This window comes from Hyla sarda, chromosome 4 (genome assembly GCF_029499605.1).
Source record: "Hyla sarda isolate aHylSar1 chromosome 4, aHylSar1.hap1, whole genome shotgun sequence".
NCBI lineage: Eukaryota > Metazoa > Chordata > Amphibia > Anura > Hylidae > Hyla > Hyla sarda.
This window is the reverse complement of record NC_079192.1, coordinates 30281386-30294886: the sequence shown is the minus strand read 5'-3', so window position 1 is coordinate 30294886 and position 13501 is coordinate 30281386. Positions and strand designations below refer to the sequence as shown.

General features: G+C 41.9%; 2 protein-coding genes across 15 annotated transcripts in view; one reads left to right on the top strand and one right to left on the bottom strand.

The window, feature by feature from the left end:
• LOC130367694 (surfeit locus protein 4-like) overlaps window positions 1-13501 on the top strand; it is a 644664-nt gene that overhangs the window by 167798 nt on the left and 463365 nt on the right. For 3 of the 7 annotated variants that reach the window (XM_056570309.1, XM_056570306.1, XM_056570308.1), the window contains one exon: window positions 1016-1173. The exons of the other annotated variants lie outside the window; for them this stretch is intronic. The gene's annotated coding sequence lies outside the window, so the exon portion shown is untranslated. The remainder of the gene's footprint in view (window positions 1-1015; window positions 1174-13501) is intronic. 7 annotated transcript variants of the gene reach the window in all.
• The window catches only part of CACNA1A (calcium voltage-gated channel subunit alpha1 A), a 358458-nt gene continuing 347646 nt past the window's right edge, over window positions 2690-13501 (bottom strand). For 7 of the 8 annotated variants that reach the window (XM_056570294.1, XM_056570295.1, XM_056570298.1 and 4 more), the window contains 2 exons: window positions 9866-10074; window positions 2690-6228 (listed from right to left, as the gene is read on the bottom strand). In XM_056570294.1, coding sequence (XP_056426269.1) covers window positions 5695-6228; window positions 9866-10074 — 743 coding nt within the window. In that variant the 3' untranslated portion in view covers window positions 2690-5694. The remainder of the gene's footprint in view (window positions 6229-9865; window positions 10075-13501) is intronic. The other variant, XM_056570300.1, reaches the window with a different exon arrangement.

Below are 13501 nucleotides of genomic sequence, written 5' to 3'. Positions count from 1 at the left end.
CGTGACTATTCTGAGGCCGGGCCCGAAGTGCTTAGAAGAGGCCTCCCCGGTGAAGATAGCAGCCCGGAACACTATCCCACCGGACCACCTCCTCACCGGACAGTCCTGCAGGACCGGACCAGCGCCGAGCGGAGGTGAGTACTCAGAACTAAAGGGGGGTGAGAGGGGGCTGGATGATGTTGAAGGCCGCAGTGGTCTTCAACCTGCGGACCTCCGGAGGTTTCAAAACTACAACTCCCAGCAAGCCCGGACAGCCGATGGCTGCCCGGGCTTGCTGGGAGTTGTAGTTTTGAAACCTCTGGAGGTCCGCAGGTTGAAGACCACTGCGGGTGGGGGAGTTCACTCGAGTATAAGCCGAGGGGGGTGTTTTCAGCACGAAAAATCGTGCTGAAAAACTCGGCTTATACTCGAGTATATACGGTAAATAAAGTTAGTTCATCAGTCAGCTGTGGGTCTGGCTTCTTAAAGGGGTATTCAAGGTGGTATTATATGGTGTCTTTTTAAATGACTACATGGCTGGAACAAGTCAAAGGTGCTTTAGCTTACAGTGAGGGGTCTTGAATTATTACATCTTAATGAAATCTTAATCTATTATGGAATATTAATCTTAAAATTAAACCTCTTAAGGGTATGTTCACAGGGGCGGATTTCGTGTGTATTTTTCGCAGCGTATTTTGCTACCCTTGACTTCAATGAGTCTGCAGATAATCTGCCACTGTTGTAGATTTTATGCTGACCCATTGAAGTCAATTGTAGCAAAATCCACATGAAATCTGCTTCTGTAAATGTACTCTTAAGGGTCAGTTCACATGTGCGTATTTTTTGTTGCAGATTTTGTTACCCATTGAAGTCAATGAGCAACAAAATCTGCTAAAGCAAATCTGCTGCAGATTTTCAGCAGAAAATACCCTTTGAGAACGTTCACACATACAGCATCTGCTGCTTATTTTGCTGTATATTTTCTGCTGCTGATTTTGCTACCCATTGACTTAAAGTGATTTTCCCCACAATGCAGATTTGTCAACTATTCACAGAACAGCTGATAAGTGTCTGATCCCTGTAGGCTTGTTACTCAGCACTGAATGTGAAATCAACTGAAAAGCCTGTCAGCATGTAGCTAAAAGCTAATAAATTATATGTATCAAGATGTTTGCAAGGGACTGGGCCCCTAAGGTATATTTACTCAATAGCAGTTGTGATTAATGATGTTTAAAGGGTAATTCCCCCCCCCAGATCAGTCTTATTCATTTGACAGTGTTACCTTATATAGAAAAGCATCACCACTGATAATTTGATGCAACCTTTTTAAAGCGGTAATCCATAATCAGAAAAACATACCTACTTTCTTCCTGACAGAGCACCACACCTGTCCTCTGGCTGCTTGTGGTATTGCAGCTCAGTTCCATTGAAGTGAATTGAGCCAAGTATTAATACCACACAAAACCAGAGGACAGTTTTGGCGCTCTTTCTGGAAAAAAGTAGCTATGTTTTTTCTAACCCTGCATAACCTCATTATGTGGTAATAAAATAATTGTTTCTTTGTTTACTTGAACAAATAAAGGACCTGTCAATTTCTAGTTGTCCAGAAGATAACTAAATGATGTTCGTAATCATGATGGTTTTTCCCCTCTAAGGGTACGTTCACACAAGTGGATTTTCGCAGCGTATCCGCTGGTGAAGGCCCGCTCTATGCTGTCTTTACATGTGCCTGCTCGTAGCGGCTGTACGCCACTATGAGCAAACACACTGTATACTCGCATATCGCGGGAGTTCTCTGCCTAGCTCAGAGCAGGGAGAGTGGCCGCGATGTGCAAGTACGCTGCGCACATCGCTGCAGTGTGTCTGGTCGTCGCGGCGTATTGCCGCTACAAGCAGGCACATGTAAAGACAGCATAGAGCGGGTCTTCACCAGCGGATCCGCAGCGTAAAATACGCTGTAAATCCGCTCGTGTGAACGTACCCATAGGTTACTCACCCTGTTAGATTATTATTGCATCACTTTGAGCCTTTCATTCATTGGGATGTATATTTCTGTGATTGAAGCTAAGTTCACACATATCTTTTTGGGCTGTTTACAAATGAATTTATGTTACAGCTGTAATTTTTATAAGGTCCTTTATTGGCCATTTACAGTAAAAAAAACAAAAACAAAAAAACATTGTATTTGTATTGTATTTGGGGGAAAAAAGGAAAAAAAAGTATACTGATGTATAGCAGCCTGACAGAAGGACACACCTTTGGCCGCTGTCAGGTTAATAGATGCCTATATATATATAATTTGTACTGCAAATGCAACAAGATAATAGCTTTATTGTTCTATGATTGGATCAATTTAATTGTAGAAGTAGACTCAAAAGTGGACACTGTGTGTAACTAAGGGGATTTTACATATTCTGATCTAATGGTTAGGTCTGGCAAATCTACTAATACAGGTGAATGTGAGTGTAAACATGGGAAAGGTACAAGATGGTAGAAAAAAATATTATTAGATTGAATTGAAAATATATATAGTTTATGTGCAGAATGCCTCCCTAATGTAAAAAAAAAAGGTCTCCCAGCTATATAGGCCACCGATACAAAGAATCCAACATCGACCAATCACATACTCGGCAAACATATCTGTTGTACACATGTAGTTACACAGCTATATCACACTTCTGATTTGTAGGATAATGCAAGTAACATAGAATTCAAGCCTTTCAATTTTATTTCATAAGAGTGTCACTTAGAAAATAACTATGAATGACAAAAAACGAATGCAGTGGCACATGTGTGTACAATACGCTTCTGCCCCGGACTGTATTCTCTGTGCACATTGTGCACAACAGGCGCCAGTCGGCATAGACCTCATGCATTTTCCTGAGATGCTGTTCTGTTTTTTACAATTGTCAGGATACCATAACACTTATTATAGTGCAAAAGAAGGGCACACGATAGTGCATTACAAATAATTACGCCTGCCCTTTGGCGCCACTTACAGGTCATAGATGCATGCAATAACAGTGGACTGCAAGCCTAGTCGATTTTTATTCTCATCATCCATTCATCTGAATAATTTTATTTTTCAACAACCAGCAAAAAAGCAGTACTACGAAATCGTCCCAGTTCTTTTGAGATGTGGTGACAACATGGGCAGTTGTAGCACCACATTATTTTTGAACATGAATATGACACCTTGGTTTACTGTTAATATTTCACATTATAACCCATTGTTGTAGCGGGAACATTCATTATATAGCTGATGCTTATTTTGTAGCACATACAAATCTACCAAAACCACTTCTAGGTAGTGGTTCTGGGAAAAGAGAGATGGGATAATTGGCTGATCACTATAGGAACCATGTGTCATTCCCTGCTGGTTCAGTGTCTGTCTCTGTAAACCAGGAAGTAAGATTCCATGTTTCTAATGCAAAATTATAGTAGTAGTGACCTGATCGGTTTTCTTATAAATGTGGCCCAGAAAAATAAACTCTATGTATAATTAAGATGAAAGTAGACCTGGTGGCTACAAAATAAGCAACATTTAATTTTAAATTATATGTATTTTCCAGAGGGATGATGTAATCAGATTCATATTCATCTTTATAAACATAGTTACATGTAAGACCTCAAGGAAACCAAGGCAGGGGAACAGAAACATAAAAGCAAAAACATTGATCTCAACCTTAATAAGCACTAGTGTTCAATCTTTATCATGCTGGATTATTAAAAAAATAGAATAATGATCACACGATATGGGAGACATTTTTAAGTGGTATAAAATTGTAAGAATGTTTATGAGCAGTTGTCGTTGCTTTAATATCCTTTGCTTTATAAAAAGGCAACGTAAAACAAACCTCTTGCAATGTGCATCATTCACTTTGTTTTTCTAGAAAAATATAAGTAAACTCCATATCCTCCATGATTAAACTGGTGGCAAATAACTGAAAGTGACAATGGGACACCTACCGTGAATGTCCATCTTTTAACACCATATATACCTAACATTCTGTGCAGACGGTTTTCTCTACATCTCTACGTCTACTTCTCTATATAAGGGTCAGAGATCTGTTTTTCTGATACAGAGCTGTAAATAGTAAAAATCTTAGTTCTGACCCCAATAAAGATTTGCACAAAATGTTGGTCCAAAAAAAGAAAATGAAAAAAAAAAAAAAAAAGGGGGGGGTTTAAAGGTGGACATTCATTTAAGATTTCTTTCACAGATTTTTGTAAGTATACACAGAGGAAATTTGTCCCATTTATTTTGTTTTGCTATGGGCCCCTCTACTCTCTGCATCGTCTTGTTCATATGACTAAAAACCATACTGAGGCATTCAGAGCTTTGTGCTTGTACCCCCTTCCCCCCTAACATTGCTCTTTCTTAATTGGTTATGCTATAGTAACTGTGGAAAATCAAAGAAAACCCTCTGAAGTTTACATAGCCCAGGGGCAAAGGGGTCCACAGTTGCTGCTTCTGCTATGTACACCCTTGTTTAGATGCCAAGCTAGAATGTAAGGGGAATATCAATGGGGACACAACTTTCCCTGTAATAGGCCAGATTAATATTAGCTTTATATTAATCATTTTAAAATAGTGTTACTTTATCAAATAAAACAGGACATTTTTACGGATATAATATAGACCATTTTCAAGCACATCCCCCCCCCCCCTCCCCCACCCAATACATAATTCTCAGCTCGCCACTTGGATAGAGATTCCGGTTTTCATCTATCATCATAAATTCAATGTGTATATATATATATTTATAGTTAACATTTTTTGCCATTTATAATATTCATGCATCCGCCACACTCCGCATCTAACATTTTTCAAACAAAGTCGGAAAAAAAAGCATTTTAAAATATTAGCAACGCAATTTTGTTTTTTGTGGGTTTTTTTATGTCTCATTTTTGGGACTTTCAAGCAAAAAATCAGATGTTGAATCAAATGCTGCTTTTTTTTTTTTTTTTTTCCTCCAACATTTTTGTCTTTTTTTTGTTTTTGTTGGATTTTTTTTTGTTAATATTCTCATTTCCGCAGGCAATATGAACAAATATGAGCTCTAAACACTCTTGTGTGTGTGTGCATCTGCGTGCTCTTTCCAAGACATAAACCAGCACACATATATATCCAATCCTCTGGATGATAAAACTCATCAATACAAATTGAGAAAAAAATAAAATAATAACATTTTGTACATTTTCCAAAAGTTCTCTGCAAATCTTTTTTCTTTAGAAATCTTTCACGCTGATTTTGCGTTTTTTTTTCCCTCTTCTTCTTGTCTTCTGGGAAGAATCAACCAATGGAAATGCATCTGAAAGGTGATACTGGGATAGCTCAGAGAGCAGGGAAGGGGGATTTGGTGGTAAACTTGTTGCTTTATCCTCCTGAGTGTCATCTACTCTCTTTGAAAATACAGATGCCCCCTTGAAATTTTTGTAACTATAAAAAAACATGCTGCAAGGGCGTCCTTCCTTTTACCAAAAATGTGTTAAGGAATAAAAGGAGGAATATTTTTGGTGGCAATTTCAAATGTTTAGGGCAACATATTTTCCTCCCCTGTCTTATTCCTTTTTGCAGATGTGTCTTTGATTTCCCTGCTAGATTGAAGTTCATTTTTTTATTAATTTGATATATATATATATATATATATATATATATGAATAAATATGTATATATATACACACACATATATATATATATATATATTTTTTTTAGCACCAGTCGTCCTCCTCACTCTCACTGTAACGTTCGTGACGAGATTTAGTGGGTCGCGGGGTCCCATGGGAGTAGCCGTTGGGCAGCCTGCGCCCATGTGGCGAGAGGGGGAGTGCCCCACCGGGGTCAGCAGTCCTGCAGGTGCGCTGGTCACAGGGGTGGGGTCCCTCATAGGAGGAATCCCGGTAAGGACCACTGTGCCTGCATCCAGCGCGAGGGGCATCAGAGCATTGTCCCCTGGTGTGACGATGTGATCGGGGAGAATCATTATGAATGGCTCGTCTTTCGTTGCTGCCCACATGGCTGTCATTCTGAGGGTATCTTCTTGGGAGGGGTGTGGTCATTCTGCAAGGGGAGAGTTGTTGCTGTTGCTGGGATGAGCAGATGCTGGCAGGCCGACGAACCACAGGGGAGTAGGTAATGCGTGGCCTGGGGGTTGGGGGAAGCTGGGGCAGCTGTCGCCTTCCTCTGCGGGGTGTGCTGGCCCCAGAGGTTGAGGGCACGGGGCTGCCATCCACTGAACTACTGCCCTACACAAAAATCCAAACAAAATGGGAATTCAAGAGCAAGAGAAAACACGAAAAGGAGACACACCAGGTGGGAGGGATAAAAAGACACAAGAGGTTGGAGAAAGTAAAAAAGAGGGTGATGAGAAAGAAGATGATGGAGATGGAGAAGAAGAAACATGAGTTGAATTGTGATGTTGGGGTATATTGATGAGAGAGAGAATGAGATGTGGAGAATGAAGTTGAAAAAACACATTGAAGGAAATGATATGTCCAGGAGCACACAGAGACACACAAGAGTAAAACAGACAGATTAATGACAGAAGAGAAGAATGAACACAGAGGACAAGGGTGTTCAGGGATGGAAGACAGAGATAGGACACATTTAACACATACGGGAGGTGAATTAAGAAATCAGCAAGAAGAGGAGAGAAGTGCCCTCACATGTACACAGAAGGTTTATGACAGGGTTCAGAGGGGACAGGGGAAGGGTGCCACAGCAACAAGGAAATAAAAAAAAATAACAGAAAAAGTGGAAAAAAGATGGATTTTCTGTAAGTTCTTGTGCAGCAACAAGCAGATTGAGCAAAACAAGCAAGGGGTAAAGAGACAGAAGATCCAACCAAAGTGAGAGTAGGCAACTAAAAGACAGATAAAGCCCACTATTACCAGACCTTCTCCACCTTCACCACTTCTCATCATATACCCACAACCAACTGCACTCCCTTTAAAAATACATGAGCAGCAAGAAAAATGTGACAGTATGGGAAGCTGATACCCCAGCAAGGGGAGGAAAAGGGCAAGCAGGCAAAGAAAGGGCAACTTTGAATGGAGGAGATGGGAAAGAACGTAGGTATCAAGGTAGAAACCCTCAGAATAAATATCACAAATGCAAGGAGTTAAGAGAGTAAGGATGGAGAAAGGATAGAGGAAATAGGGTTGATTTATATGAAATCTAACAACTAATATCTCATTTAATTTCTCTTCTGCTCTATTAAAGAGCATCTGTCACCAATATATTCTCAGGGAAAGAGTGCATGAGTCTTAGGAGTGTGTCTACCTCTAAATGAGTCTAAGGGGTGTATCTACCTCTAAGTCTAAGCGTGTGTCTACCTCTAAATAAGTCTAAGGGGTATGTCTACCTCTACATGAGTGTAAGGGGTGTGTCTACCTCTAAATGAGTCTAAGGGGTGTATCTACCTCTAAGTCTAAGCGTGTGTCTACCTCTAAATAAGTCTAAGGGGTATGTCTACCTCTACATGAGTGTAAGGGGTGTGTCTACCTCTAAATGAGTCTAAGGGGTGTATCTACCTCTAAGTCTAAGCGTGTGTCTACCTCTAAATAAGTCTAAGGGGTATGTCTACCTCTACATGAGTGTAAGGGGTGTGTCTACCTCTAAATGAGTCTAAGGGGTGTATCTACCTCTAAGTCTAAGGGGTATGTCTACCTCTACTTGAGTCTAAAGGGTGCATCTACCTCTAAATGAGTCTAAGGGATATGTCTACCTCTAAATGAGTCTAAGGAGTATGTCTACCTCTACATTAGTCTAAGGGGTGTGTCTACCTCTAAATGAGTCTAGGGAGTATGTCTACCTCTACATTAGTCTAAGGGGTATGTCTACCTCTAAATGAGTCTAGGGAGTATGTCTACCTCTACATTAGTCTAAGGGGTGTGTCTACCTCTAAATTAGTCGGGGTATGTCTCCCTCTACATGAGTCTAAGGGGTGTGTCTGTCTAAATTAGTTTAGAAGGTGTGTCTACCTCTAAGTCTAAGGGATGTGTCTTCCTCTTAATTGAGCTTCAGTGACCAATCATATTGACTGTTACACAGAAGAAGCCATAGAACAGGCCAATAAGCTGTAAGCTTTTAGAGGAAGCTGCTTAATGATATCTTCAGTGTATTTATGACATTTAGGAGGATCACTGTGTAACTAAGAAGACAATGAACTTCTCGTAGTAGAGAATATATTTTATGAAAAATGTCAGAAAAGCATATTGATGACAGGAACTCTTAAATGTATAACAGAATGTTATTCTAAAGTAAAAAGTCTAAGGCTACTTGGATAGTGCATGAAGTGTTCAAGAACATCACATATAAAATACAAGCTACTAATAATGGCTATAAATGTATATGTCACTACAAGTATTTGGTCACATGACCTTTACGTTCTATAATATGGCAGACAGAAGTGAGGAGGATGCAATGAGCCCTCTTCAATCCATCTGTCAGAAGGGAGGGTGTTAGAAATGCAGTTGCACTCAATAGTTCATTGTTTAGTTCTGGGCAGTTTTAAAGGGTTTTTTTTTGGTGGAAAACAATTTATTTTAAATCAAATGGTGCCAAAAAGTTAAACAGAATTGTAAATTACTTCTATAAAAAAAATCTTAATCCTTCCAGTACTTATCAGATGCTGTATACTACAAAGAAAGTTCTTTCTTTTTCTTTTTTAATTTCATTTATGTCTTAACACAGTGCTCTCTGCTGACACCTCTCTCCATGTCAGGAACTGTCCACAGCAGGATAGGTTTGCTATGGGGATTTGCTCCTGCTCTGGACAGTTCCTGACATGGACAGAGGTGTCAGCAGAGAGCACTGTGGACAGAAAAGAAATCCAAATAGAAAATAACTTTCTTTGCAGCATACAGCAGCTGATAAGTACTGGAAGGATTAAGATTTTTTTTATAGAAGTAATTTACAAATCTGTTTAACTTTCTGGCACCAGTTGATTTAAAATAAATTGTTTTCCACTGGAGTACCCCTTTAAGGGTGCATTCACATCATGATTTTATCGTACAGCAAACCCTATACATTGACCTCCCATACCAAAAAGTACACAACAAGATGTATCTGGTTGTGTAAGTTTTTTTACTTGTACGGTTTAGTGCGTTTTTGTTGTGCACAAAACTGCAGTCAACCACGGTTTTGTGTCCGGTCGTGTACTTTGTTTCTGTTTACAAAGGGTTTTGTGTCCTTTATTAAAACCGTATACTGTTTTTATAACCTTGTAGTCAATAAAACCTTATTGAGCACACAATTGCATACAGTATTGTCAGTTTTTGAGGGCTTTTGAAGTTTTCCAAAACAAAAAATTATTCAAAACTGTAAGGCAACATCATGATGTGAATGTAGCCTAAGAAATGGAAGTCACAGGAGCTTTGTAGTGTCATACGTGCAGTGTTTTGTGTTTTGCGACAAAACATCAAAAGCTAATTGCCAAGAAGTCACATGAAAATCGCATTACAGCAGTTGTCATCAGATGTGTGTGACCCCAGTGAGATGGGCCTGTCTGGATTTCCTGCTTGTAGACAATCCCTTTCCAAATGCTATATTAGTCTAATAGGGGAAAATTCTCTGAACCCATCTGTTTGCACCATCTATTGCCCAGAGTGGAGAGCCACTGCAAGGATGCTTATAGAGATTATAGACAAAAAATTTCCTGCAGGGGAGATATATTTTATATGGAAGTGATTGAAAATAACTCGTACATTTATATTTTATTAGTAGCTTGTGCTGTTTTTTTTTTATTATTATTTTTTATTTACTCATTGTCTCAACTGTTTCCGTGTTTACATGCTACCCTGCACTCCCTCTCTTTCCAATTTAGCTAACCCAGTCTGTCTTCACACCACCTGGTTGTATATCATTGAAGGAAGAACCCACCTGTCTGTGTGGAGCATAGTCTCGACCCATGCTAGGTGAACGGGAATTTGGTCTCCCATAATCTAGACGTTCTCTATCAGATCCAGAGTGATGGTGATGGTGGTGGTGATGATGGTGGTGGTGGTGGTGTTTTCTATCTCTGGTTCGTCCACGTTCTTCTGAAGGCAAGTCACATGATTGCGTTGTGGTGCTGAGCTCTGTACCAAGACCTACAGGTGGTATCAGATGAAGAGAAGAGGTTATCCAGTTTTTTCTTTAAAAGCCCCAAATACAATAAATTAACAAAGTAGCAGTTACTTACGATTCCTACCTGATCCCTTTACAGGCTCCCCAGTCTGACTTTTGGAGCAGATATCATGTGAACACTGCAGCCAACCAGTGGCGTGAGCGGTCACATGCCATACTTCGGGTATCATTTATCAAGACTGGTTTCTGACACGCCGATCATAAAAAATCCCCGGCTATCACCCAGACATGCTGATTTATGTGTGACTCAAATCTACATTAGCTCGGAGCTGGCGTAGATATTTCAGTTCAATTTACTCCTTTTTGCAAGCATAAATTGTAATAAATTTGGCACGACACCATGACGCCTGTTACACTCCGCGCTCCTCCCCTGTGTCTCCGCTCCAGCGCCCGCGTCCCCATCTCCTAGGGAGCGCGCGCACGCCGGAGCTCTGAAATTTAAAGGGCCAGTATGCCCATAATTACTGTCGCACCTGTCAGTATATTATAAACTTCCTGCACCTCCCCCCACTTCCCTGTCGGATCTTCAGTGCCCCTATCCTTAGATTAAGCATTCCTTATTGCCTGTTTTCCTACCCGTGTATCCAAACTTTCCGCTATGTTATTAGACTCTGCACCTTTGCCGCCTGCCTTGACCTTCTGCTATGTTTGACCACGCTACTGCCTTATCCTTTGGTACCTCACCTTGCCCAGCTACCTGTATGGTCGAACCGTGTCGGGGGTAGCGACCTGGGTGTCACCTGCTGCAGAAAGCCCATCCTTCCTTGCGGCAGGCTCTGGTGAAGACCAGCGGCACCCTAGACTCCGCTCCCCGATACGGTCCGAGTCATCAGCCACACAGGTTAGAGGATCCATATCCAGCTCCTTTACAGCAAGATCTGGCCATGGATCCCGCTGGGGTTCCTCTGCCTGATAGTCCAGATCTCGCTTCCATCATGGCGCTCCAGTCACAGCAGTTTTCCCAGCAGGCACAGCAGTTGAACCAGGTATCCGCCATGATGCAGCAGTTGCTTACTGCACAGCAACAACCACCACAACCACAGCCTCCTCCTGCTCCGCTCCTGCAGTCATCTCCGGATCAAGACTCCGTCTGTCTCTTCCCGAGAAATATGAGGGGGATCCCAAGACCTGGTGTGGTTTTGCGACTCAGTGCTTTATGCACATTGAACTCATGGAGGATCAGTTTCCTACGGAACGAGCAGAGGTGGCCTTCATCCTCAGTCGGGGTGTCTTCGAAGAACCTGCTCGAGCCTCCTACTCTAAGATGACATTACTGAGTCTATCTCAGGGCAACTCCTCTGTGGGCGAGTATGCCATTCGGTTTCCTACCCTGGCATCGGAGTTAGCATGGAATGATTAAGCTCTTTGCACCACCTTCAAGAGAGGACTATCAAGTCAAATCAAGGATGTTTTTGCTGCCTGGGAATTGCCATCTAATCTAAATGAACTTATACACTTGGCATCCCAGATTGATATCCGTTTCTCGGAGCGACGTGAGGAACTAAGCCAAGAAAGGGAGTCTGCACGACCTCGGTGCTTTCCTCGTCTGGCACCTGTCTTCCAGCAGGCACCACAATCTTTTACGTTGCCTCCCGCAGTGGAGGCTATGCAGGGGGATCGCTCTCGCCTGACCATGCAGGAAAGAACTCGCCGACAAACTGAGAATCTATGCCTATACTGTGCCAGTGCGGATCACTTCCTAAAAGAATGTCCTCTGTGTCCTCAGTCACAGGGAAACGCTCGCACTCAGAGTTTGTGGGAGAGGCCTCCCTAGGTGTGAATACCACCTCTCCACGCTTAAATATGATGGTCCCGCTTTACCTACCCTCCAAAGAGATCATGTCTGTGCTTGCCTTTTTGGACTCTGGCTCCGTGTCCCGCCTGTTAAAGCCTCTGTACATCTCTACGGTCAATGGTGAAAGACTGGACTGTACTGTGCTATATCGCACAGAAGCATTGTCTATGCAGGTCGGAGTTTTGCATAGGGAGAACTTGTCTTTCTACATTCTCCCACACTGTACTTCTCCTCTCTTGCTTGGCCTACCGTGGTTTCAACTCCATGCTCCGCAGTTGGATTGGAAAACTGGAGAAGTTCTTCACTGTGGCCCGCATTGCAACAACCACTGTATCCACATACGTACCTCAAAATTGCAACCATCATCTCGTTCTATGTCCGGTTTGCCATCCTCTCTTCAGGACTATGCTGATGTCTTCAGTGAAAAGCAAGCCGATCCACCACATTGTCCCTACAATTGTCCTATTGACTTACTGCCCGGTACCACACCTCCCAGGGGCAGAATCTACCCTTTGTCAGTCCCTGAAACTCTGGCCATGTCTAATTATATCCAGGAGAACCTTCAGAAGGGGTTTTCAGGAAGTCCTCTTCCCCTGCCGGAGCCGGGTTCTTCTTTGTGGAAAAGAAAGATGGGACCTTGCAACCTTGCATTGACTACCGAGACTTAAATAAAATTACAGTAAAGAACCGTTTCCCACTTCCTTTAATCTCAGAGTTATTTGATCATCTGTGAGATGCCAGGATTTTCTCTAAACTAGATCTTCGTGGAGCCTATAATTTCATTCGTATACGGGAAGAGGACGAATGGAAGACTGTGTTTAATACTCGTGACGGACATTTCGAATATCTCGTGATGCCATTCAGACTCTGTAATGCTCCAGCAGTTTTTCAGGAGTTCGTCAATTATATTTTCCGTGATCTCCTGTACTCCTGTGTCGTTGTCTATTAGGATGACATACTCATCTACTCTCCCAATGTCCAGTCTCATCGCTCTCACCTCTGCCAAGTGTTACAGTGTCTCCTTCAAAATCATCTCTATGCTAAACTGGAGAAATGTCCTTTTTAAAAGACTAGCCTCCCTTTTCTGGGCTACATTTTTACCAGTCCAGGTCTACAAATGGATCCAAACAAGTTATCCGCAGTACTGGACTGGCCACAACCTACTGGTCTGAAAGCGATTCAGCGATTCCTTGGCTTTGCCAATTATTATCGGCAATTCATTCCTCACTACGCCACTCTGGTAGCTCCCATTGTTTTGCTTACCAAGAAGACTGCTAATCGAAAAGTCTGGACTCCTGAGGCTGAAGAAGATTTCCAACAATTAAAGTCCGCCTTCGCTTCCTTCGCTTTTGCTCCAGTGTTATCCAGACCCGATCCAGGCAAGCCATTTATTCTGGAAGTGGATGCATCTTCAGTAGGTGCAGGTGCAGTTTTGACACAAAAATCCTCCAAAGGTAGAACTGTAGAACTGTAACTTGTGTTTTTTTCTGTTTTTTCTCTAATACCTTCTCTTCTGCGGAGAGAAATTATACCATAGGAGATCGCAAGCTCTTGGCTATAAAGTTGACCTTGGAAGAATGGCATCATCTCTTGGA